At 43.6% G+C, this 27,839-nt stretch overlaps 1 protein-coding gene across 1 annotated transcript in view; it reads left to right on the top strand.

The window, feature by feature from the left end:
* Positions 1–16,066: 16,066 nt before the first annotated feature.
* DOCK5 (dedicator of cytokinesis 5) overlaps positions 16,067–27,839 on the top strand; it is a 252,306-nt gene continuing 240,533 nt past the window's right edge. The window contains exon 1 of the mRNA XM_021001085.2: positions 16,067–16,147. Within this exon, the coding sequence (XP_020856744.1) occupies positions 16,105–16,147 (43 nt within the window). The 5' untranslated portion in view covers positions 16,067–16,104. The remainder of the gene's footprint in view (positions 16,148–27,839) is intronic.

The following is a 27,839-nucleotide window of genomic DNA, read 5'->3' as shown; positions in this document are numbered from 1 at the left end:
TAATATTACACCTTGTGATAAAGAAGACGGCTGAGAGGGACATTAGGACATATAATTAGAGAGCTAATATGGCTCTTAGAACAGGAAAAGTCAGAGCAGGGAGAACTCTTAGAGCACTGCTTAGCACACTGCCCAAAACATAGTGAGCACTTAGTAAATGTTTCCTTAGTCTATGAAAGAGAGATTGAGAGTTAGATAAATACATGAGGTAGATAAACGGGATAGAGAGATAATAATATTTCAATACAATTGGTTTGCTTTGTAACACTATGTATTTTCTTTTCAGCATTTCAAAACATTCTGAGGAGTCCAGAGATGTCCCCAGACAGTTCCAAAGTAGTTTGTGACATTAAAAAAGGGTTAGGAATCCCTGCCTTAGAACATTACTTCTGGGAAAGCCCTTAGGGCATAGAATGACACAGCTGGGAGGGACATTAGAAGAGAGTATCAAAACTGGGAGGTCCCTTAGAATTTAGAATGCCACAGCTGGAATGACTCTTAGGACACAGAACAGAGGAGCCGGGGGTCCTTAGAACACAGAATGTTACAACTGGGAGGGACCTAAATGATTTTCAGTTATTCTAATGCCAGGATGTATAAGGCACTTCTATCTTCAGACCTTCAAGTGCTTTTATACACAATGTTTTTTCATCATTAAACCTCATGATATTTCTAAAAAGTAGCCAAATGGGAAAATGAAGACTGTAAAGAGACTCAGTGATCTCCTTGAGGACACAGCCCGAGCCATTTCCATAAAATCCAAGGACTGGGACTGATGCCTGTTGGAGCCAGGACTTCTCTCCAACCCCCCCCCCGCCCGGTCCCCCGCAGAATTTTAGCCCTGGGAGGGTTCTCGGTGGCTATTTAGTCAAACTCATCTTTGGATTTAAATACCAGTTGTGCTACTTCTTACTGGTAGGACCCTGGTTAAGTAATTTACCTTCTCTGCACTTTTGTTCCTCCTCTGTAAGCAGAGGGAGTTGGATTTCACACATACACACACACACAGAGTTCTTTCCAGCTCCACACCTATGACACTAATATACAAATGAAAAGATTAAATCCAGGTGTCTCTAGGGCTACAACTAGAGGCCTTCGGCGAGTTACAGGCAAGAACCGAACCCCGATTTCTCCCCAGGACTTTTCTGACTGAGCTGAAACCTGAGGCCGGAATGGAGTTACACAGGGCAAATATTCAATATTAGAGCGTTTCTGAATTCGTCTGCATGCTTTGGGGTTGGTGTGTCGGCTGCGTGCTCCGGGTGAGAAGTCCTGGGGAAGAGCCTCCGAGGTATCATTGCAGCCGAGGGAGGGCTGGGCTGCTTAAGTGGGAACATTCCACCGCAAGAACATGACTAAGAGACTCTGGGAGGAATGAGCCCGGAGGCTGCGTCTTCCTGGACCTGGCGAGCCAGGAGACGGATGGCTGCGTGTTGCTTCCAGGCACCGGCCCGGCTTCGGAAGCTGAACCAGCGCGTTCAAGTCGTCTGCAAATGATTCACACTCAAGCTGGCCTGACTGAGTCTGCAGCCTGACACAGGCGAGATGCCCTAGGCTCAAAGTCGCGCGTGTAAGATGGAGTTAAGAGGGCTCATCCCCAAACGGCCATACGTGTAGAGCTGGGCTTTCGTTGTTACGGGCTTCAGAGCAGACAAATTCAACAGCTTTAGCAAACACGTATTACACGCTTGACCTCTAAGTTTTACCCCTGCCCCTATTAACACTCTATGAAGCTTGCAAACGCGTAGTATTTGCATGTTGTCTTCCGTATTAAAATGCGAGCTCCTCGACGGCCTGGGCTATCTTTTTGCCTTTCTTTGTACCCGTCCCTCAGCGCCGGGCTCGTCAGGCAGTAAGTGCCTAATAAAGGCTTGTTGGCTGACTGTGCCAGCCCCTGTTCCAGGAGGTGAGCAGCCTCTGCCCTCAAAGAGATTACCTTTTATTAGAGGAAATGATGTGTGCACAGGCCATAGGGTCATAGACTTAGACCTGGGAGGGAACTTAGAAGCCATCTAGTGCAACCCGTCACTTTATAAATGAGAAAACTGAGGCCAAGAAAGGTTAAGTGAATAGAATCCTGGAGTCAGGAAGACCTGAGTTCAAACATGACCTCATATACTTATTAGCTGTATGACCCTAGATAAGTCACTTAATCTCTGTTTGCCTTAGTTTCCTCATCTGTAAAATGGGGTTCATAATAGCACCTACCCTCCAGGGTTGTGGGGATCACATGAGAGACTGCTAAAGCACTTGGAAAGCACTACATAAATTTTAGCCATTAGTAAGTGGTAGAGTCGGGAGATGAACCCGGTGACCTGACTCCACTTGCCCCTACAAAAAAATTATATCAAATGATACAAAGTAATTTGAAAGAGAGAGAGAAGAGAGAAGAATGGAAGAGAGGGAGAGAAAGGAGAGAGGGAGATAAAAAGAGAAAAAGGGAGAGAGAAAGTGAAAGTGAGAGAGAAAGAGGGGGGATCGAGAGAGTGAAAGAGAAAGAGTAAAAGGGGGGGGAGGGGGAGGGAAGAACTAAAAAGTGGGGGAGGGGGAATCAGGAAAGACTTCATGTAGGACTGAGTACCAAAGCTGCATTTTGAAGGCAGCAAAGGATTCTGTGAGTGCCTGATGTATAATAAGCATTGATTAAAAAAAAAAATTCATTTCCATTCCTTCCTGAGGTAGAGGTGAAGAGGAAGTGCATTCTAGGCAGGAGAAACCAATTATGCAAAGCCATGGAGGTGGGAGATGGATTCTCCAGGAATAGCTAGGAGACTGGTTTGGGATAAGAAATACCAAAAAGACAGTCATTTGCAATAAGGCTGCAAAGTGAGGGGCAGGCAGGAGCCAGTTTCACGAAGACTCTAAATTTAAAGAATCATTCAGAAAACAATGAAACTAAAGAGTCCAACAAGTGAATGGTTAACACCACAAAAGACATGGTAACATTACTAAGCCCCTGTGTGCCAGCACTGCTTCTAATGGCAGGGAAAGAGACTGACGCTCCAAATGTTAATTTAGAAAGCAGAGAGGGTGAGCAAAAGAAGCCAGGTGTAAGTTCCAACCTGACTTAACATTGCATTACACATGAAAATACTAAGATCGCCAGTACCAAGTGACCCATTGAACGACTATTCTGCTTTTGGGGGGGAGCAATGTACTCTGAGTCAACAGGAGTGATTCATTTAATGTTAAACTAGGAAACATTCCAGACAAGGTCTGTCACCGGAGTGCTAGCTGGAGGAATTCCACCCTCCACACCCAAACGCTTCTACAAGGCTTCTTAACCGTGAAGGTAAATCTTCAGAACCCGTGACCTTCAATCATTCTTTTATTCAGCAAGCACTTATTTGGCACCTACTATGTGCCTGGCAGTGTGCTAGGTACTTGAGATTCCTATCCATCCAAGCAGAAGACAGTAAGCTCCTTGAGGGGAGGCATTATTGGTTTTGGTTTTTGTTTAGACCTTGTAACCCCAGAGGGTCAATGTGGTATAATGGATAGTGAGCTGGTCTCACAGCACAGAAGATCTGGGTTCAAGTCCTGCCTTTGATACAACTTGGCTGCATGACCCTAGGCAAGTCACTTTAACCTCTCAATGATCTAGGCAACTTTCTAATGCCGTAAGTTACAGAGAAGGTTTTGATGTGCACTGCTCAATGGGGTTACCTCATCCTAGCTCCCTAAACCATCGGAATCCCAAGTTCAATCTTTTCTCCCCATCTCCATGTACTGGGCACTGAGGATACAAAGACAAAAATGAAGCATCCCCTACCTTCAGGGAACTTACATTCTTCCTGGAGAGATATTGTGAACATATGAAAAAAGTAGATACAGAACAAATGAAAATAAATGAAGGGTCAGGAACAGCTTCATGAGGAAGGTGATACCTGAGCTGGGGCTTGAAGGAAAAGAGTGATTCAATTTAATTCAATAAACAATTCAATAAACATTCATAAAGTGCCTATCTTGTGCCAAGCACTGTACTAAGGACTGGGGATACAAAAATAGGCAAAAGACAGTCCCTGCCCTCAAGGAGCTTACAATCTAATGGGGGAGAAAACAAGTAAAGAAATATGTAGAAAGCAAGCACTATACCGGATAAATAGGAAATAATTAACAGAGGGAAGGCTTCTTGTAGGAGGTGGAATTTTGCTGGGACTTAAAAGAAGCCAGGCAGGTCAGTAGTTGGAGCAGAGGAGAGAAAACATTCCAGGCATGGAAAACAGCCCAATCAAAGTCATCAAGGCAGGAAACAAAGTGCCATATGTGAGGAACAGAAAGGACAGTTCTGACTGCAGAGTATAGGAAGGGGATGATGTATAATGAGCCTGAAAAGATAAGTTGTGGTCATGTTGTGAAGCAGAGGAGTTGGTGTTTTATCATAATGGCAATATAAAGGCCCTGGGGTTTGGTCAGTAGGGGAGTGACTGGTCCGATCCTCGAATAAATAAAATCCCTTTGGCTAGAAGTGGAAAAGGTGATGGGGTGGAGAGAGACTGGGGCACTGAGACCAATGAGTCCATTTCAATAGTCAAGGTAAGAAGTGATGAAGGCCTTTCTCTGGCCTTCAAGAGAATCAGAATGGTAGATTCTCCATTTTAGAAGGAATCTAGGAAGTCGCCAAGACCTCTGGTGGAAAGAACACTGAATAAGGAGCCAGAGGCCTAAGAGCTAAATCCCACTGTTGCCACTATGTAATCCTAGTGAAGATGTTTTGCCTCTCTGTGCCTCAGTTTCCTTTTCTGTAAAATGTGAGGATTGGAGTAGAGGAGGGTTTTTTTTTTAGTCCTAGACCCATTGGTCAGTCTGTCAAAGCTTATGGACTCCTGTTCAGACTAATGCATTTAAATGTATAGTGTAAAAATACATAGGATCACACAGGAAACCAATTTCATTGAGATAATTATCAACTTAAAAAAAAAAGTTCATAGATCCCAGGTTAAGAACTCTCAGACCGAATGGGCCCATAGCTCTAAGTTTATGATCCCATCTGTAGGGATCCCTTTTTCAGCATCTTTAACAGATGTCCCTGCCTGATTGCCTAGGGTCCAAAGAAGCTTAAATGGGAGAAGGTGAATGGTCCCATAGTGTCTCCACCAAGAGGCAGAGTGGCCCACCACACAGAATGGCCCAGAAAAGCTTTTGTTTTTCATGAGATCTTAGCATTTCTGAGGTAGAAGGAACACCAGAGGTCACCTAATCCAACCGGTAACTGCTACACATATCCTTACTTCACAATCCCCAACAGCAGGTCATCCACTTATGAATCTGTTCTCATTGTTGAAACTCTCCCTAAAACGTCTCAGTTCAATGTCCCACCTCAATATGTGGAATATTTTCCCTTGGTTTTGATTGAATTGGTGATTTCATGGAATCATAGCCTTAGACTAGAAGGGACTTTAGAAACCATCACCCCTCCTTTTACAGATGAGGAAACTGAGGCTTAGAGGTTAAATGGCTTGTCCATTCATGTAAGGAACTCCCAATAAGAACATTCCTTCTACCAATGCAGACCAGTACCAGCTCAGCATGCTATAGTCCTTTTTTTTTCTTTTTTCGAGGCAATTGGGGTTAAGTGACTTGCCCAGGGTCACGAAGCTAGTAAGTGTCAAGTGTCTGATCTAAGACTGGATTTGAACTCAGGTCATCCCGACTCCAGAGCCAGTGCTCTATCCACTGTGCCATCCAGCTGCCCCATGCCATAGTCTTAATAAGTTGCCTGGTGCACCAAGAGGTTCAGAGCCTCGTTCTGTATCATACACACAGTCTGTCTCCGTGGCAGGACATACATCTGGGTTTTTCTGACTCCAAGGTCTGTTCACTATCTACTATGCCATGTGATTTCTCTGAATAGAGAGAAAAGTGACTGAAAGTAATGGAATCTTCCCTTGATGATGTCCTTGTAGACTCCTAGCTTGATGCCCCACTATTGGCAATCTCTCCTGCTCTCCCTAGTGCAGCTTTTTTCTCCTCAAAGTATCTTCTAGTGTACTTGCTTCCCTATCAGAAGGAGAATTTCTCAGTAGAATGTGAGGTCCTTGACTTTTGTGTCTGTGTTCCTGGGGTCTAGCACTCATTTGATCATTCCTTAACCAACACTAGGAGAAGGAGTTTCCTCACCTGGGATTTCCCTTTCCCAAGGAGATCATAGGTCCACCTTCCATCCCTTTACAGCCTCGACAACCAATGGGATGACTTCCAAGTAGTCCTGGCTTAATAAATGTCTGCTGGATTGGAATGTCAAAGGTTACCCAGGACTAAGTTTTGAACCCAGGCTCTGTCTCTCAGCTGCCCTACCTTGTTCCCCCTTGTTTACTTCTTTCTTCCTTCTTGCCTGAAGCAGCAACCTCCCACCTTAGTCCCACAAGACTTCCCACACCCTCTCCCCGCTGGCAACTCGACAATGAGCTCAGTTGTTCAACAAAGAAAATCTCAGAATCAGACATTTGTTTTCTTGGCTGATCAAAGGGGATGGGGGAAAGCCAGCTGAAGATGAGTGACAACCACCTTCTGAACATAGGAAGGAAGGGTCTCTCAGCCAAGAGCACAAGGAGAGAAACTTCACTCCTACACTGAATCAGGGTCAAACTTGTGCATTATTCTCACTCTCTGCCTTTCCTGTGCTGAGCTAGGCTTCCCATAGGTTTGGCGGTCACAAGGTTTTGATTCTATCCCACCTGGGTTCCCCAATCATTGCTGTAATACACTAGTGACTTGTAATTGCTCATCTCATCAAAATCCCCCAAGAGGGATCTCTGAGCACTTAGCCCTGACCACAATAAGCATCCTGAAATCAACACTAAAAGCCCTTTGTCTGCTTCCTTGCAAAGAGAGGAAAATGCTGACCAAACAGGAATCTTGCCATGAATGAGAGAGAGGAGTGAGTGGCAAGTTCCCGGAGGGCACCATGCCCACTTTTCAGGGAGTACCCAGTCTGCCCAAAGCCACAGAAAGAATCCAAGCCAGTCACTGGCAAGGCTACCAGTCAGGGTCAATTCAATTCAATTTAGCCCACATTTATTAGGGCCCTGTTTTTCATCAGGCTCTGTGCCAAGCAGTGGGCTTCCACAGACAAAAGTGAGACTGTCCCTTCCCTCAATGCACTTACATTTATAGATCAAGATGGGACCTCAAAGGCCATCTCCAATGATCCCTTCATTTTATAGATGAGGAAACTGAGGTGTAGGAAGCTGAAGTGATTTTGCATCCAGTCCAATAGATGAAAAGCATATCAGAGGTACGATTTAAACCAATGGTCTCTGACTGCAGAGTAAATGCTCTTTCCACTGTGTATTTTGCTTTATTTATCTGCAGACCAAGCCACCATCCCCCATTATTCCTCTCCCTCCCTCCTCCCCTCATAGCTCTCCTTTCTCTGTCTCCCCACCCCAACCCGCCACTCTTTAAGAGCTGGGACAGTCTCCTTTGCTTTTAGATATATCCCCAGCTCTTAGCATGATGCTTGGCATACAGTTAGTGCTTAATAAATGTTGTGTGTATCTCTCCATCTAACATACTGCCTTCTACTAGGGAGTGCCCAATCACTCTTAGGTGACGGGAACTTTATAACATGTTCTCAGTCTCTTCAGATTATCCTGTACAAATTATTTGTGGACATATTCTTTCCACAACAGAACACAACCTCTTGGATTCCTAGCACCTAACATTGTAGGCCCTCAGTGAAAGCTTGTTGGATTTGATTAAACTGAACTGATTTTTTTTTCCTTTTTCCTGATTGGATGACCAGGTTTCTTTTAGCCTTGATTATGGAATCCCTTGGGTTTCCAACAGTTTCCATATGAGTGATTTTACCACCCTGGGCCTCAGTTTCTTCATCTGTAAAAATAGAAGTATTACCTGTAGTCTTAATCCTACAGGGCGACTGTGAGGCTGATGGAAAATCATTATACCAAATTATTTTTTTTTTGTTTTTATATCACCATCACTTCTGAATATATACTTCCCCTCCCCCAACACTCTCCTATAACAAAGAATTAAAAAAGAGAAAAAGAAAACAAAATAAAATTGAGGAAAACCCACCAACATCTCCATGGATTGTGACATTATATGCCATGATGGGATGATGACAAGCAAACTTACAAAGTCTAACAAATGCCAGCTATGGGGGTGAGGGGACTCCAAAGAGGAGGTATTTTTAAGGGTACACAAGAAAATTTTCACTAGAGGTGGTGAGCTGGAAAGCTCAGGGCCCTGGCCAAGTCCTGCTAGTGGGCAAAGAATTTAAACAAATCTCCAGCTTCTGAATTAAAAAGAGGCATTCTAGCACACAGGCCTACATTTAGTGGCCTCAAAGCCCACAAAAGAAAGCACGTAACTATTTGAATTTAAGATGAGGTCTTTGCCTTTCACTTTGGGGTTTTTAAAGCAATCACCAAAATATCTCTACTGCAGAAGGCTCTGATTCCAGACCCACTCCTCTGTTCCTAAGGATCCTTCATTTCGGTGTGTGTTATAGAATGGAATCAGAGGAAGAGTTTGAATGTGGGACAGGAGGTGTTATTAGGGTTTGAGATGCCAATGGAATTTTTTTTTCATGAAAAGGAAATTAAGAATAAGGTTCTAGGATTTAGAATTGGGAGACATCTTAGAGCTCATCTTCACCACTCATTTTATAGATGAAGAAACTGAGGCTCAGAGAGTGGAGAGGGCTTGCTGAAGGTCACACAGCTAACCAAAGCAAGGTTCAGCTTTTGACTCAGGTCCTATGCTGCTAAATCCATGATGCATCCCATGACACCACACTGCTTCTTGTCATTGGCCCTCCTGGAAACGATGCTGCAATGCCCCTAACCATGTGTTTGACTCTTTAATTTTAAGCCTGATTTTAATAAGAAACTTTGTACAGCTTGGCTTTTATGATTTAAATGGACTTTCAAATTGGGCTTTAACCATAGGATCTAACAAAGTAGGCAAACCTCAGTCTGGAAAGACAAAGAAGAAAATCCCAGAACGTTGTAATTAAAATTCTCCCTTTTATCCCAAGCCTCTTCAGGCAATTATCATCAACTTAAAATGCTCTGATTTTCATACCCCAGCCTCAAAATGTTGGAAAGGAAAGCCAGTGCAACTGGAAAAACAAGAGAGTTAGGCACAGTATGGTTGAAAAATAGCTAGGTCCCCTGGAAATAATTTCAAGATAATACACAATAACAATAACTGATATTTGTCTAGCAATTAAAGAATTTCAAAGCATTTTACAACAACCCAGTGAGGCAGGCATTGATCTTTTAAAAACTAGCCTGTTTTATAGGAAATATTCCCTCTGTGTCCTTGGACCTTTAGGTTTGAAATAACCTTATCATGAGGTGGTATAGTGGGGAAAGTATTGGATATAGCACCAGAAGACCTGTGTTCAAATCCTGACTCTTTCCCTTACTACCTATGATTCTCTTCACTGCTCTGGGGCTCAGTTTCTTCTTCTGCAAGAGAAGGGGATTCGACTGGATCACCTCGAAGGTTCCTACCAGCACTAAACCTATGATCATAGAATCCCCTCACTTCTTCTGAGGAAAGGCTAAGGTGAAATAGGGAAAACTGGGTGGTACCATGGATAGAGTACCTAGACTCAGGAAGACTCATCTTCCTGAATTCAAATCTGACCTCAGACATTTACTAGCCTTGTGACCTTAAATCCTGTTTGCCTCAGTTTCCTCATCTGCTAAATGAGCTGGAGAAGAAAAAGGCAAACTACTCCTATATCTTTGCCAAGAAAACCCCAAATGGGCTCATGGATAATTGGATACTACTGAATAACAAAATGAAGTGATGTCTCCCAGGTACCATCAATCTAATCTAGACTCTTCCTCAGACTCTATTTTACATATTCTTTTCCTATTTATATAGAAATCTCTCCCATTATGGTGGAAGCTCCCTGAGGGCAGGAACTCTTTTACTGTTGTCTTTGTAGCCCCAGTATTTAGAATAGTACCTGGAACATAGTAGGTGCTTAATAAGTGTTTGTGGATCAGCTTTTATTATCTGCTACTCCCAGTTAATTCTCCCCACCCACTCCTCAAATTACTTTGTATATATTTCATACTTACCAAGTGGAAGTGGTTGTACGGGGGTTGGGGGGGAGCATAGATGAGATGTGGGTTCAGGTTTAGCATCACATGCATACTAACTTCGAGACTCTGGGTTGGTCATTTAACCACCATGGGCTGCACCCAATCCTCTAAAACTGTAGCTTACAAGAGGAAGTGCTGACCAGTAGTGCTAGAGAAAGTTCCCTCCTGGAGACTTCTCTAAATCAATGAAATCACAGTTCTAGTCCCTATCCATCTCTCTCTCTTAATCTTATCTCTATTGACAGCTTTAACAATACTAGTCAACACTTATGTAGCACCTTCTATGTGCCAGGCACTATGCTAACTAACTTTCCTAACTTTAGGGAAGTCAGGAAAATGGGAGGGCTTGAAGGAAAGATAAGTCCAGTTTGGGACATACTGAGTTCAAGATGTCTACAGGATATCCAGTACAAGATGTCTAAGGGGCAGTTTGAGATGTAAGACTGGAGGTTAGGGCTGGATAAATGATCTGAAAATCATCTGAACAGAGATCTATGGAAGCTAAAAAGATCACAAAACCAAAGTGTATAGAGGGAGAAGAGAAGAGGACCCAGGAGAGAATGTTAGTGGACACTCACATTTATCAGGCATGACCTGGATGAAGATGTAGTAAGGGAGTCAGAAGGAATGGACAGAATGATAGGAGGAGAATCAGGACAGAGCAGTGCTTCAAATACCCATAGATAAGTATGAAGGAGAAGAGAGTGATGGACAATGTCCAAAGCTGCAGAGATGTCAAGAAAGGTATGGACTGAGAAAAGACCATTGGATTTGGCAATTAAGAGATCACTGGCAACTTCAGAGAGAGCAGTTCCAGGTGAAAGATGAGCTCAGAAGCCAGACTTCAGAGAATCAAGACGTGAATGACAGGAAAGGAAATGGAAGTACCATGAGTAGATGGAATATTCTACTCTGGAGAGAGGTAAGGCATGAAGAAATAGATTTGAGTCAATTGCATTGAGATGATAAGTAAAACATGGAAGTAGGTGAGATCACTGAGGGAGAAAACATAGAGCAAGAAAAAGACCATGGATAGAACTTTCTAAGACAACTATGTTTAAAGGGTAGAAGAAGTCAATAAATGAGGCTGAATGGTCAGGGAGGTAGAAGCACCATCAGAGTGTTGAGTCAAGGATGCCTAGAAAAGATCAAGAAGGAAAAGGTGGTCCATAATGTCAAATGTGTGGTTGGGAACACATTCCAAGCTGGTAAATTATCATGTTCAAAGGCAATTAATGCTGTGAAGGATTGGAGGGTAGGGAAGTGAGACCAGCCTGGGACAGAATAGAAGGCTTGATCTTAAAAGTTGACTGAGCCTAGGGCACAGAGCCAGGGACCTAGATTTAGGCGGCACAGGCTTGAATATCAAACACATGATCCAGATTTAATACAGGGAGTAACAAAAGTCATCGGAAATACTTAACCTGGAAAGTTAGTTAATAGCATGCTGCAGGAGAAAGTAAGATGGGCTTGAAGCCCAGTATGACTTAGGTTTAGAATCAGGGGTGGTGATGGGGTGGGGAACCTTTGGCCTCGAGACAACATGTGGCTCTCTAGGTCCTCAAAGTGTAGCCCTTTGACTGAATCCATTTGACTGAATCCCCACTCCTGGAACTTAGATCCTACCACTACTACTTACCAGCAATTTCTTAAGTCATTTGACCTCTCCAAGTGAGTGTCAGTTTCCTTATCTGAAAAAAAAAATAAGCTTATTGAGTTGTTATGAGGATCAAATAAAAAAATGAAGGCTTTGCAGATGTCAAAGGTCTGTAGAACTAGGGAGTCATTCTAGGGAAATATGCAAGGGACGGGCTGGAGGCAGAAAGAGAACCTGTTAGTAGTTATGGAAGCAGCCAGGTGGTACTTGCAGTTAGAAATACCCAAGTTGAAATCCTGCCTCAATATAAAGGGTGTCCCTAAAGTCTTAGTGAAGTTTAACACCATAATAGTTTAAATTACACTAACACTTTTGGTACAGCCTCTACTTATTAGCCTGGACAAGTCACCTAACTTCCCAGCTTCAGTTTCCCCATCTGTAAAATGAGGATAACAATAGCACCTTTCTCACAGGAATGTTGTGGGACAATCAGATGGGTTGAAATGTATCAAGTACTTTGCAAACTTTAAAATGCAACATAAATACCAGGTATTATTATGATGGTAGTACTACTGATGTGTGATGAGGAAACCTTTTGGGGACAGCAGCAACGCTAGTAGTAAGGAAGGGATGAATTTGGGAGAGCTTAGAATTGGCCCAGAGCTTGGATGGAAGAGGTGATGAGGCATGAGCCCAAAATGAAGGCTTTGGAGGTAGAAAGTGAAGGAAATAAATATTTATTAAATACCTACTCTGTGCCTAGGTCTTTATAAATATTATCTCATTGGAGGCTCTAGGGTCCATTGCTGCTGCCCCAAAAGGTTTCCTCATTTGGCCAACTTTAAAGCAATAGGGCAGCTTGTGGCAGGAGGACCTGAATTCAAATCTGGCCTCAGACACACTTGCTAGTTACGTGGCCCTGGACAAGTCACTTGACCCTTCAGTTCCTCATCTGTAAAATGAGCTGGAGAAGGAAATGGCAAACTAAATGGGATTCTAGAAAGTTGGACACAACTGAACAAAGCAATATTAAAATCACAGTATGAGGGACTTCAGAGTTCCAACCCCCTCATTTCAAAGATGTTGAGGCTAGGGAAGGTAGAACACCTTGCCTAAGGTCCCACAGGGAGTACAAAGAGGAGGGATCTGAACCCAATCCCTCTAAGAGCAAGGACAAGTTCCAAAGTAGCAGAGAACCACAAGAGAGAGAGGTGAGGAGGACAGGAATGAGAAAGGATCAGAGTGAGAGGTATCTGAGGGAATCAAAAGAGAAGCCCCATGGCTGTATCATGATGCTGGGATGACTATTAGCAAGTGTGTTGTTGTTCAATCCTGTCCACCTCTCTGGGACCCCATTTGGGGTTTTCTTGGCAAAGATACTGAAGTGGCTTGTCATTTCCTTCTCCAGCTCATTTGACAGATGAGGAAACTGAGGCAAACAGGGTTAAGTGACTTGCCCAGGGTCATACAGCTAGTAAATATCTGATGCCAAATTTGAACTCAGTACTTCTTGATTCCAGGCCTGGTGCTAGTAGCTAAGAATATTTATTGTTTGCTGATTATAATATCCTAGAATGTCAGCACTAACAGGAACATTAACAGCTTATAGGATGATAGATTTAGAGCTGGTAGGGGTCTTGAGTACTTCAGCCCAGTTGTGTCAAACTCAAATAGAAATGGAGGGGCCACAAAACTGAACATAAGCATCCCTACGAGCTTCACATTAAACCACATTAAAAGCAGAAAGGAATTACATTTTAACCTGGTTTGGGCCCCTATTGGGAGTTTTATGGACTGTATGAGGCTTTGTTATCTCTGATCTAGGCCAACCCACCCATTTTGCCAGTGACTAAACTGAGACCTTGAGAAAGTGATTTGCCCAGGGTGAGGTATCTAGTAAATTGTGCATCTTCTGAGTCAAGTCGACTTCTCATCTCACTAAACCTTTGTGAATTTACAACTGGGGGTGAGGGGGCTGGGGCTCAGTTCTGCCCTGAGATAGAGGGATTCCTGACTTTCTGTTCTGCTTTTTCAAAGCCTCTCGGATTGGATGATGTACTTTAACCTCTCTGACCCCATTTCCCCATATTTTACTATACTCTCTTTTTTGTCTCTCAGACAAGGAAGAAATCTCTATGGATTACAAGGACAATTCATCCTTTTAGGCATGGACTGAAAGGAAGCAGACCACCCTCCTTGAAGGGATAGTGGGAGCTGGGCAAAGTGGGCTCAGATGCTTGCCTAATACTAAGATTAGGCAGCCCTCTATTTGCCAGGGGATGGTGACCTTCGAGCCCAGGGGTTATCCAGGAAAGACCAGCTATAGCAGAAGAAAATTCCTTTGGAGAATTTGCACCCTGAGACCTTGTCAACTGTATTAGTAAAGTAAAGGAAGAAGTGTCGGGCCCCTTTTCCTTTCTTGGTAAATCGAAGTCCTTGGGGCGGAAGGGGGGTGGGGTGGGAAGAGAGATTATTCATGTCTGTGATGGCCCACGATGTAGAAAAAAGGAGAGTGGAATATGAATTCAGAGTTTTAGATTTCTCACTCTACTACCCGCGTGATCTTGAGCTAGTCACTTAACCAAAGGCGGGACTCAGTTTCCTCGTGTGTAAAATAAGGGGATCAGACTAGATGCTCTCTAAGATAACTTTCAGTCCTAAAGATATACTATAATCTATCCAAGGGCACGCACCCTTATCTCGATCTTAGGATGTAAACTTTTCCTACCGCCTTTCAGAGTTTTTTCAGCAGTAATCCGCAGAGCTCTTATGGAGTTGTCCGTGGGAAGGACAGCGGGTCTTGAGGGTCACCAAGAAACAAACGGACGAACGAACGAAGAAGTAAAGTGCATTTACTGAACCCAACCAGATCCGACCTTAGGGGCTGGGGCTTGAAACACAAAAACCATACAGTTCCGGCCCTCAAGAAGCTGACATTCAGGAGGATGGGACGACGTGCACGAAGATAAGCAAATACAAAAGAAAACCTCTAAGCCTCAGTTTCTTTATCTAGAAACTCAAGAGAATACAAGCACTATCACAAGGCTGTTATCAACTGCTTTCCACGTCTCCGAGTTCCCGGAAGGATCTTAGGAGGTTGCAAACGCTAATATGCAAGGAAACTGAGTACCTTGGTAGAGAACGTTAAGTCTCCAGAGTTTAGTCCAACTCTAGCGCTTCGTAAATGCCTGTTAAAGGGATGTCTTCCAGTGCCTCAGTTTTCCCATCCCGAGGATGGACTAACAACGTCCCGCTTTGTGAGACCTAGGAGGGCCCTAGGAGGCAGTGTGGCCTCGCTCCTGCGCACGTTAGCACTAACACTGGCTTGAATTTTCCTGTGTGTTCGTCCGACGCAGGGCCGAAGGCTACGATTTAGGACCCCGTAGTGATGCGCTGGACCCTACTTCGACAAGCCCCTCCCCCATCTAGAGTTCTCGGGTGGTTTTTGCTTTCTGACCAAAGGTCTAGCTCGGGTTCCTCTCAACCCACCTCCCCCAGCTGGGGCCGGGAAGGGCCGCAGCAGCAGCAACAGCAGCAGCAGCAGCTGGAGAGGAATCTGGTTGGGGAAGGTCGGGGGGGGGGGAAGGAAAAAGCAAAGAGCCAGCTAGAAATCTTAGTTCTACTCCGGCCGGTGGGGAAGGGCTGTGATCCAGGCAGGGGAGAGAGAGAGAGAGAGTGAGTTCAGTAGGAAAAGACAGAGCAGGATTGATGCGGGGCAAGCAGAGGAAAGCTGGGGGAGCTAGTGGAGAGAGGGAGAACCCGCGGGGGCAGAGGACAAGAAGGGGAGAGCCTCAGGGGCGGAAGAGAGGACCGGTGGGGAGTGGGCAAGGCGGGCTGAGGAGGCTGGGCTGCTCGAGCTTCAGCTGCGGCCGCCCCGCGGGGTGTGGTCGGGGGGCGCCCCACCCCGGCTCCGGGAGGGCAGGCCGGTCCAGGAGCTGGGTGGGGCGGCTGGGTGGGAGGCGTGTCCGCTGCTCGGGGCAAGCAGAGAGGGAAAGAGGGAGGTGCCCGGCCCCCCACCCGTCCGGCTGCTGGGGGTGGGGCCAAGGAGTGGCTGCGGCACTAGCCAGCAGGTGACCCTGGGGGTGGCCCCGGGGCGCTCCGGCGGCAGGCAGGCAACGGTCTGGCCGACCAGGAGGGAGGCACCGAGAGACAAACCTACACACAGACTAACCGACCGGCCGATCGGACCGAGGGCGGGAGGGCGGAGGAGGGACGCGACCCAGAAAGTTGGCTCGAGGCAGAGCGAGCGAGCAAAGTTTGCCTCCAGAGCTCCCCGGGTGGCCGGGAACATGGCGGCAGAGCCGGGGGCCCCGGCGAGTTTGGCGGGCGGCCGGAGGCAGCAGCAGCGGCGGCGGCTGGATCTGCTCTCCGAGGACTAGGGGCGCTCAGAGGAAGCGGCGCAGCCCCCCACCCCACGCCATGGCTCGCTGGTTCCCCACCAAAAGACAGAAATACGGAGTCGGTGAGTGAGTGATCCGCGAGCTCGTGGGCTCCCCGGAGATCGCGAGGCGCGCGGGGCGGGGTAGGAGGGGAGATCCTGGAGCAGCCGAACGAAGCTCCTAGCTACCGAGTCTGCAGACCCTCGGGGGAGGAGGGTGCTGCTGATGGCTTGAGGAGAGCAGACTTGTAGGCTTGGGTCCTTTCGGGGCGAGCGCAGTTCCGGTTGCGGACAGCGGCTTTTGCAAGCTTGAACCGACTAGAGTGGATCGCCCCGGGCTAGCGAGATGTTGAGAAGAACAGACCCGGCTTCATTCTTCAGGGGTTGGACAGTCCGGGTTCTGGACCTGAGTTCCCTGCTCCCAGTGGCCCAGGGGAGGGCAGTGTTGCCGATGGCTTGGGGAGAGCACACTTGGAGCTTGAGTTCCAGAACGTAGCTGGGGTTCATATGATCATATGAGCTGGAAGGGCCCTTAGGGACCAAGCAGGCCGACCCTTTCATCGTACAGATAAGGAAAGTCAATTGGGGGGCCATTCCCAAGCTCCCAAACTAGCTAGCAGTAAGAGTCCCAGGGAGAATTCGAATCTAGATCCTCTGACTCCACTGGGCCAAGGAGGATTCCCCTCCTCCACAACCCTGGAGTCCGCCTATTAAGCTGCCCTCACCTGTTCGGTGTTAACCACGCGACTATCAGTGACTGAGCTTGGCATGTTTGAAGTAGGATCATGTGTCCCAGCTTTCAGGAGGCTTTCTAGTTTTCAGCACAGTCCCGGCTTTGCTTTTAATCCCCTTGGAGTTGGGGATTTGGGTTTGGAAAATTACACTCCTTTAGTCAGGGGTTCTTGGGCGTTTATGGGTCCTGGTCCTCTTTGGCAGCCTAGTGAAGCCTATGGACTCCTCAGCCTTTTTTTTTTTTTTTGAAATGCATAAAGTAAAATACACTGTGTCACAAAGGAAACTGTTTATGCTGAAATACAGTTGTCAAAATACATCGTGTTTTGTTTTTGTTTTGTTTTGTTTTTTAATAAAGTTCGTGGACCCGAGGTTTAGAAATGTACAGCGAGGGGGCTCCTCCGGGAGTTTGGGATGTAGTTAAGAGAATTTCTCTTAAGGGGATTTATTAGTGAGCCTGGAAAACCGAGGGAGGTAATGAGAGAGACAGGAAGTGTGTGTGGGGTGTGGAGAGCGTGTGACTGGGCACCGGAGTCCTGATTCTAAGTCAGCCTTGACCAGCATTTACCGACCCAAACATATCTGAACACATATGCTTATCTTAGCTGTTGTGTGCAGAGAGTGGAGATTCACAGCACCCTCTGAACTCTGACTGCATCACAGGCTCACAAACAGTGGGAATGAACACCTAAGCTCTCCCTCATCTCTTCCAGGTGTGGATTTGATCTTTAAAGAAAAAGGAAAAAAGTGAACGACTTCATACTTTTGTTTCTTAAATCTTTGTCACTTGCTGGAAACTTCTTTCCCCCTTCCCCCTTTTAACAAAGAGAAACAGTTAAACAAAACTTGTTTACTCCCTCCCTCTGGGACGGTTCTTTCACCCTCTATTGAGACAGTCTGAGCATCATAAAGCTGAAAGCCACCTAAGATGTTATCTAGTCTGAACTCTTTCGTTTTAAAGAAGAAACTAAGGCTCTGGGAGCAGAGACTTGCCCCAGGTGGTGGAGTCTTCTGAAATCAACATTGGTCATTACATTCTTCCAAATCCCCCTTGTCTTTTGTTCAGTTTTTTTTTCCAGTCCTGTCCAACCCATTTGGGGTTTTCTTGGCAAAGCTACTGGAGTGATTTGCCATTTCATTCTATAGCTCAGATTTTACTGATAGGAAACTGAGGCAAATAGGGTCAAGTGACTTGCTCAGGGTCACACAGCTAATAAGTAGACTTGAAATCAAGTCTTCCTCACTCCAGACTCAGGACATTATCCACCACCACCTAGATTTCTTTTTCAAGATTGTGGTTAAAAAAAATCTATGTGTTTATATTTACATATACATGTGTGCATGTATACATGTACATATGTGTTACACACATGTGTGTATGTGTGTGTGTGTGTGTATATATATATATATATATTGCTCTGGTATTCTTCCCTTCATTTTGTTCCAGTCATATTCATTCCCACAAGTCTTCCCTGGTTTCTCATATTGGTAATTTCATATGATCATAGATTTAGTGGTTAAATGAGAGCCTTGGATGTAGAGGTCCTGGAATCTCTCTCATTTTGGAGGTGAGGAAAATGAGGCCCAGACAGGTTCAGTGATTTGATTTACCAAGGGTCACACAGCCAAAGCAATAGTTGTGTGAGATAAGAGCTGAGCCCAGGTCTTCCAGACTGTAATTCAGCATTCTAGCCCCTATATTGAGATATTTCTGATGGGGCAGCCATCATCTTCTCTTCCCCAGTCTGTGGGCAACCATTTGATCTCCATGTTTGATTTTTTTTTACTAACACAAAAAATGCTGTTATAAAATTTTGGGGGGCATATGGGGGACCTTTGCTGCCATTTGTGACCTCCTTGGGGGTATAGTAGTAGGATCGTTGGGTCAAAGGGAATGACCCATTTAGTAACTGTTCACTCTTAATTCCAAATTGTTTTCCAGATCAGTTGGACTGACTCAGCTTTGCTAACAGTATATTAGTTTGCCTCCTGGCTTCTCACATTTGCTATTGTCAGCATTGGACTCATTGTCCAACATTGACTATTCTCATTTATTTGGTCGCCTTCACCAATCTGATGGTTATGAGGTAAAAGCCTTAGGGTTGCACTCATTTGCATTTCTCCTATTAATTTCTTGGAGTATTTAATAAATGATTATTGCTAGCTTTGAATTCTTTTGAAAACTCTTCTCATCATAAGGTCATATATTTAGAGCTAGAAGAGAGCATAGAAGCCATGGATTTCAATCCTTTCATTTTACAGAAGTGAGAAACAGAAACAGCAAGGTTAAGTCATCAGCCTAGGGTGATACAGCTAGTTAGGGTCTGAGGTGGGATTTGAACCTAGGTCTTCCTGACTCCAAGTCTAGCGCCCTAAACTTTCAGGCAGCTTGGTGGTGCAATGGATAGAGTGCTGAACCTGGAGTCAGGAAGACCAGTACAAATCCTGCCCCAGAAACTAAGTAACTTTGTGCCCTTGGGTGAGTCACGCAGCCTCAGTCAGCCTCAGTTTCCTCAGCTGTAAAATGAGGATCATAATAGCACCTACTTCAAACAATTATTGTAAAGATTAAATGAGATATTAAAAAAATGCTTAGTACAATACCTAGCACATATGGTAGGTACTGTATCAATGCTTATTTCTTTTGTTTTTGTCCACGATACCATAAATATTTAAATCTTTAAGATGAGGATTATGAAGACGATGATGATGATGAAGATGAAGATGAAGCTTTCACTCTCAGTGGGGAATGGATTTACTCTTAGCCATAAACTATTCTATGGGCTCTTAGCTTGGGAGAAAATCAGGGTGGTGGAATGTGGCGTTAGAATAAAAAAAAAATTTTGAGGGGTGAGAGTTTAGGGAAATTGTGGGAAGGTAACTGCTTTTGGCTGATATAATTAGGCCTGCAGTCCAATACTCCCAGTGATTCTTTAATGTAGACGTGTGTGTGTGTGTGTGTGTGTGTGTGTGTGTGTGTGTGTGTGTGTTTAAGAATTTATCACTTCCTCTTCTGCCCATTCATTCTTGGTAAGTGCTCTTTTTACTTAAGGAAGGAAGAAACTTTCCTTTAAAAGGCTGTGCTGGGTGCAGACTGAAGAACTAAAGAGCCTGCCTCAGATCCTTAGGACTTTGGTGACCCCAGTCAAGTCCTCACATTCTTCATCTATAAAAATGGGAGGATTGGCCCCCATTCCTCTAAATCTTTGATACTCTGGTTATAGATAGAGGGTTGGGTCTGGAGTCAGGAAGATCTGAGTTCCATTCCAGCCTCAGACAACTACCAGCAGTGTGACCCTGGGCAAGTCACTTAACCTCCCAGCCTCACTTTCCTCACCTGTAAAATGAGTATAACAATACTACTTCTCAGTGTTATTGTGAGGATCAAAAGAGAGAATGTACATACATACATATATATACATACAAATATATAATGCTTTGCAAACCTTAAAGATCCCTTTAAATGCTAACTCATCATTACTATCAATGAAATAATTAAATTTAAAAAGCACGTATTATATACCAGGATCTGTATGCAAAGAGAAATGAAACTGCCCTGTCCTCAGGGAATTTACATTGTGTTCATACAACATATATACAGATAAATCTATCTACCTACATGTATACACACATGTGTGTATATGTACATATTATATGTGTCTATAAATGCATATATATATGTATATACATATATATATATATATATATATATATATATATATATATATATATATATATATATATATATATATATATATATATGTATGTATGTATATATACACATGTAACTCCTCTGGGGTGGCACTTACAACTTAGGTCAGGAGAGGCTTCCTGTGGGGACACTAGCCTTGAAAGTATCTCTGGATTTTAAGGGGGCAGGTGAGAAGGAAGAACACTCCAGGCTCCAGAGGCAATCTGTGCAAAATTTCAGGGAAAAGGCACTAGCAGGAAGGGCTTCTTGGAGAAGAGGGCCTTGGACCAGAGTTGTGAAGGAAACAGGGAACTCTGAGAGTCAGAGGTGAGGTGGAAGAGTATGCTAGCTAGTACAAAAGCATGGGGTCAGGAGATGAGATTTTTTTTTTATTTTGCTACAGGTTAATAGCCAACAGGTCGATTTTGCTGGAACTTGAAATACATGAGAGGGAGAGATCTGAAATCTATCTAGAAAGATAGATTGGAATTTAATTAGAAAAATACATTGTCTTTTTTATTTTCTCTTTTTACCAGTATCTAGTACAGGAGCACATAGCAGGACAGCAAATGCTTGTCCTGTTCCATCCAAGCACTGCACTAAGGCAGTGGGTGCCAATGGGGGAAACAGAAAAATCCAGATGTATGTAGCCTGTGCCTTCAAGGAATTTATGATCCAGTAGCTTGTGTGTGAATGAATCAGCATCATAGCCGTCAATTTCTTTATTGTGTAAGCAGCATGTCTGCTGTTCTTTTGTCTCTATCCTTTAATGAATATTTATATAATAGTTAAAGAAAAAGAGAAAATTAGATTGGAATCAGATTATGAAAGGCTTTAAGTGGCTGGAAGAGATCTGGGGAAGACGGGGTATCCAGTCAAGTTCTCTTTAAAACAACAACAGCAATGTAATAGAGGAAACTGTCTCAGCAGGAGGAAGTCACTGGCTTGCAAAAGTAGCTGAGTCAGGGTTTGTACCCAGGTCAAACTCTCATGATTTAGAAGGAACAACAGAGGAGGTAACTAGTTAAATGACTTGCCCAGTGTCACATAGACAAGTAAACATCTGAGCATGGATTTGAATTCAGGTCCATTGACTCATTTTGCTTCCATAAAAGCATCTTCTACCAGTACTGTATGGAGAGTTAGGAAAACCTGGCCTGGACTCATTTCTAACTTTTGACCTTGGGGGAGTGACTTAACCATTGAGCTCCTTGGTGCAGTAGATAGAGCACCAGGCCTGGAGTCAGGAGAACCTGAGGTCAAATCTGGCCTCAGACACTTACTAGCTGTACAACCTTCATCAGGTCACTTGGTTTCCTCAGTGGTAAAATGATTGGGTTGGACAGTATGGCCTTTGGGGTCCCTTCAAATCTGTAATTCTGAGATACTTCATGAATGCTGGGTATGCTTTCCAATTCTGTTAAATACAACAAGGATTTATTAAGCACCTACTGTGTGCTCAGTTTGAGGATACGAAGATAACAATGAAACAATCATTGCTTCTAGGAACTTACATTCTAGCTAGGTGCTATTCTAGGTGCTAAAGACACAGAGAGAAAAATGAAAGGTTCTCTGCCCTCAAAGACCTTATATTCTATTTGGAGAAACAAGAAGCTTTTAGAAAAGTGAATAAAAATACATCCAAAGCACTTTCTTGGCATTCCAGGGGAACAGGAGCTAGCATCAGGATGGGGGTAAGATCAGGAAGAAAATGTCACCTGAGCTGACTCTTGAAGACCCCTCAATAGGTAGAGGTGAGCAATGAGAACACCTGTGCAATCCAAGAAGAGGACCGTGGTGGACTTTGCACTCTTTCTTTGCTGCTAAACTCGGCCACATTCTGTTGTGCGGAGCCACCTGTGACTGGGAAGGAAAGCTGTTCTCCACATGTAGGCCTTTCTTGATAGCCATGGAAATGTTTTTGCTGGACAAACGGTGAAGGGGTGGAAACATGTCTTTTCATGCTTTCCTTGGAAAAGAGTTAGTTACCAACTATCCATTTAATATTTGGGTTGCTGAAAGATTTATTTTAAGCAAGCTTCCAAGTAGGCCATTTTCATCGAGATTGGGTTTGGGAAATTTCTAATTTATGGAGGCTTTGCTGTATAATTCAATGTATGCCATGGTCAAAAATGTCTCCTAGAGGGTGGTAGAGAGAGTTGAAAATATTTGCTCCTTTCCTAGCTAAAAACCATTCATCTGTCATAGTCCTGTTGTTCTACTCTGGATTAGTTTTATGAAATTGTTACTGTTTAGTCATTTTCAGTTATATTCAACTCTTTGTTGGCAAAGATACTAAAATGGTCTGCCATTTCCTTCTCCAGCTCATTTTATAGATGAGGAAACTGAGGGCAACAGGGGTAAGTGACTTTCCTCGGATCATACAGCTAATAAATGTCTGAGGCCAAATTTGAACTCAGGTCTTCCTGACTTCAGGTCTAGAACTCTATCCGAGGCACCACCTAGCTTCTGGTTTTATGGAAAGGATACCATAATTGTTGTCCTACAAATCTGACTCTTGTAGCTGTTTGATAATCTTTCCTGATGAGGTCTATACACATTCAGAGGCTTTTCTCATCCCACTGGGTTCCTTTCTTTGCAATGAGTGGGGAGGAGCTTATTCTAGCTTCTGATAATTCTATCTGATCTTGAGGTCTCTGAATCAAAAACTGTTGCAGTAGGAAGGGACCTTGGAGATCATTTAGTTCACTGTTTCCCCACTGAATGAGGCAGCTAGGTGGTGCAGGGCTTGGAATCAATAACAATCATCTTCCTGAGTTCAAATCTAACCTCAGACACTTCCTAGCTATGTAAGTCACTTACCTGGGCAAGTCGCTTAACCCTGTTTGCCTCACTTTCCTCATCTATAAAATGAGCTGGAGAAGGAAATGGCAAAGCACTGCAGTATCTCTGATGAGAAAACCCCAAATGAAGTATTGGATATCACTGAAACAGCCAAACAACAATCACAAAACAATTCGCCGATGAAACAGGAGCACCCTTCTAGTCATCCAGGTTTGAAGCCTTAGATCTATTCTCTTTCCCTGCTTTCCCTTCCCCCCATATTTGGCTAGCTGACAGGTTTTGTCAGTTCTACTTCCATGACATCTCTCACCTCTGTCCATTTCTCTCTTCTCACATAGTCACCACCCTGCACCCTATTTTAGTCCCTCATCACCTCTTACCTGGACTATTGCAATAGCTCCCTAATTGGTCTCCCTCCTTCCAGTTGCTCCTTTCTCCAATTGCTCTACATAGGTACTAAATGAATATTTTTTTTGTTGCTTTTTGGTGAGGCAATTGTGGTTAAGTGACTTGCCCAGGGTCACACAGCCAGTAAGTGTCAAGTGTCTGAGGCCAGATTTGAACTCAGGTCCTCCTGACTCCAAGGCTGAAACTCTATCCACTACACCACCTAGCTACCCCTAAATGAATATTCCTAAGGCACATGTCTGACCATGCCGCTCCCTAACTCAAAATCTTGAATGACTCTCTTGCCTCTAGATTAAAACAAAACTCCCCAGCCTTTCTATCCTCCACATCATGTTTCCCACCTGCTTAAATACATATCACACTTGCTACCAGCCAGCTAGACTAAATACTTGCTCACTATTTCCTGAACATGGAAATGGACCTTTTACTCACATTGCTCTGAATGCCTTAAAATATTCTCCCTTACTAGGAGGCTAGTTGAAATTCTCCCCATCCTTCAATTTGATCTCAAATGAAACCAATGGGAAGTGATCTTAGATCTTCCCTTTGTCTTGATCCTCACAGCCCCTGCCTTGGTCTTACAGACATCTTTCTTTCCTCTAAATCAAGGTTTCTTAACCTGGGGTCCCCAAACTTCAACAACAACAAACAACTAACTTTTGATAATATTTTGATATCATTGTTTTTCCTCATCATCCCATGTATTTTATTTTGTGTATTTAAAGACCTTGTTTTGGAAGGGGTTCATAGGCTTCACCAGATGACTGCAAGGGTCCATGACCCACAGAAAGTGAAGCACAGCTCTAAATTCTCATGCCACTGGGTTTGTATCAAATGTATGAATGCAGCTCCAGAGAAGGCTAAAGATGAGGCAGAATGGTTAAGTAAATGGAAAAATAGTAGGATCCAGGAGGATATAGAGAGATGGAATGGTGAGAGCTTTAGTAATGTATTCATAGTTATACACAGATAGGTTACCATGAATTTAGAATGCAACTCATATACCAGAAGCTCTCATAGAGGGTGGAGATAGAAATGTATCCTAGGAAGCTGGTCTTCTAAACCAAATCCATATCTGTCTTTATGTGTGGCTACTTCAATGTGAGGTTGGTAAGGGACAAGAGCAAAGGACAGATTGAACTGAATGGTTCAGTAGGATCATAGATTTAAAGCTGGAAAGGACCTGAGAAGAAATAGAGGGCACTCTCCTCTATTTACACAGGGGGAATTTAGGGCAAAGAAAAGTGAAGTGACTTGTGAAAGGTAACAGAGTTGACTAAGTGGAAAAGAAAGGATTTGAACTGAGCACCAAGCCTCACACCTGCATGTTGGGAATATTGCCTTCAACAGAGAGTCAGAAAGGGCTAGAAATGTCACATTAAAAAAAAAAAATCAACCAACATGAAGTTGACCATATCTCAATAAACAGGAAGCAGTAACATGTGACTCATTTTAGAGTCAGGTGTCTGTGCACAGTCAGAACCTTCCCTAGTGAGAGTAAAGGTCAAAGTCAATAGCAGATTAGAAGGACAAATGAAAAGGTACCACAAACTGTTAAAATCATTCTAAGCTGGTGAGCCATTGATGCTGACTAGCTAGAAATATGGATAAAGGTAAAGACATGGGCTTGGATTATCACTGAGAGACATTTAACCACCGGAAGGAAAGCATCATAATAGAGAGGTCAAAGGATCCCAGAAACTACCTCAACCAGCAAACATTGTTCTCCCTTCCCAGAAGAGGCAAAAACCAACCAAGGGTAACAATGGCTTTGATCAGTGGTGTCAAACTCAAATAGAAAGGGAGGCCTCTAAACCATACATAATGAACTCTTTGGGCCATTTAGAAAACCACATGTTAATATTTTCTGTGTTCTGTTGTACTTTGGTAAACTATACAGGGAGCTGCTAGACCTGGGGTCAGCAAGACTCATCTTCATGACTTCAAATCTGGCCTCAGACACTTCCTAGTTGTGTGATTTGGGGCAAGTCACATAACTCTGTTTGCCTCAGTTTCCCCATCTGTAAAATAAGCTGAAGAAGGAAATGGCAAGCCACACTAGTATTTTTGCCAAAAAAACCCCTCTAGATTAAAACAGAAACTCCCCAGCCTTTCTATCCTCCACATCATGTTTCCCACCTGCTTAAATACATATCACACTTGCTACCATCCAGCTAGACTAAATACTTGCTCACTATTTCCTGAACATGGAAACGGACCTTTTACTCACATTGCTCTGAATGCCTTAAAATGTTCTCCCTTACTAGGAGGCTAGTTGAAATTCTCCCCATCCTTCAATTTGATCTCAGATGAAACCCATGGGAGTCACAAAGAGTTCAGTGAAACAACTGAACAACAACGATTGTATTTATATGTATTCTGTTAAACATGTCTCAGTTACATTTTAATATGATTCAGCTATACTCCGAGTATTATGGGCCTGGACACCTCCGGCTTAGACTATAGGTGGATAACAGAAGATTTAGAGCATTAGTAAGTCATAAAACACATCCAAAAAAAGGCAGTGGGAGGTCGATAAGTCAATAATTAAGTTATATCATCCCAGGAGGTCAGATAGAAGAAATTAGGACAACAAATAGCAAGAAAGTGGGACAGATTATGCAGTGTTTCTCTGTATCTATAATGATATTTTCTTAACTTGGAAAACAGTTTAACTGACCACACTTAGACTCTAGCCCAGTCTCCAATATTTTATAGAAAGAAGTCAAAATGACAGTAAAGGTATGTCAACAAGATTGCTTGGATGCTGGAGACTATGATTATATTTATTTCTTTTGCTGTGTTTCCAACATTTTTAATTATTTATTTATTAGCATACTTTTTAAAATTTTGAGTTCCAGATTCTCTTCCTCCCTCTCTCCTGCTCCTCCCTCACCTATCCCCTGAAAAGGCAAAAAAAAATACAATATCAATTATACATGTGAAATCATGCAAAACTTTTCTGTATTAACCATATTACCAAAAAAACCCCAAAAAAATGAAAATGAGAAAATTATACTTTAATTTGTACTCAGAGTTCATCAGTTCTCTCTCAAAGTAAATACATTTTTCATCATGAATCCTTTGGAATTATCTTGGATCACTGTATTGATCAGAGTAGCCGAGTTTCGCAATTGATCAGCATTACAAAATTGCTGTTACTATGTACAGTATAGTTCTCACTTTATTTTTCATCAGTTCGTGTAGATATTGCCGTGTTTTTCTGAAACCACCTCCCTGATCTTCCCAGCCACAGTAGTAGCTTTTTATGGTCAGTTTTTTTCTTGCTGTTTGATCATTGTTTCCAGCCTATTTCTTGACTTTGAACTTTATGTTAAAGTTGGCCTCTGCTCACCTCCAGGTGGGGAGGCGCTGTTCCAAGCTTCAGCCTTCTTTGAGCTGCTCTTTTCAGAGCTAGCTCTGAAGGTCTGCAAGTTTTTGGTGCTTCCACGGTGGTATGATCCTAGGAGAAGTGTGGTCACTGCTCTCTTGCTTTCTCTGGTCTTTACCCAGGAAGGGCCCCTGTTCCCCTGCAGCCACAAATGCTAGTGCTCCTCTCCACCCTGGAAACTGGGACCAAAAATGTCTTAAGGGTATTTGAGTTGCCAGTCAATGGCAGTTCACCCAGTTCCAACAAAGGGTCCCCTCTAATCTCTTTCTGATCTAACCTTCTTACTATCTTTGGGCTGAAAGCCCCTGAAGCTGCTGCTGCTGCTGCTATCAAGGCTACCTCCAAGCCCCACTGCTGGTGCTGCTGCCACACTCCAGGCTGGCTCCTACCCTGGTATAACAGGGACCTTTTAGGTTTTCTTAGGCTGGAGAAATGTCTTACTCTGACCTTTTGTTTGCTTTGCTGCTCCAAAATTTGATTTGAGCATTAGTTTAAAGTTGTTTAGAGGGGAATGTTGAGAGAGTTTAGCTGGGTTGCTGCCTGTTCTCTGCCATCTTGGCTCTCAATTCCCAAGGCTACAATTTTAAAGATAATCAGGGATCACTTTATATCAATATTTACCAACCCAAACTCCTATTTTCTCAGCTCTATAAAATCATCATAAGAATGATCTATGACTTCCTCAAAATAACGAAGAGCAAAATGAGCAGAACCAAAAGAATGTTGTATATAGTAACAACAATATTTTT

The sequence above is a fragment of the Phascolarctos cinereus genome, unplaced genomic scaffold (genome assembly GCF_003287225.1).
Source record: "Phascolarctos cinereus isolate Bilbo 61053 unplaced genomic scaffold, phaCin_HiC Scaffold_2;HRSCAF=192, whole genome shotgun sequence".
In the NCBI taxonomy this organism is placed as follows: domain Eukaryota; kingdom Metazoa; phylum Chordata; class Mammalia; order Diprotodontia; family Phascolarctidae; genus Phascolarctos; species Phascolarctos cinereus.
The sequence above is the reverse complement of the archived record's forward strand: the minus strand, read 5'-3'. Positions and strand labels throughout refer to the sequence as shown.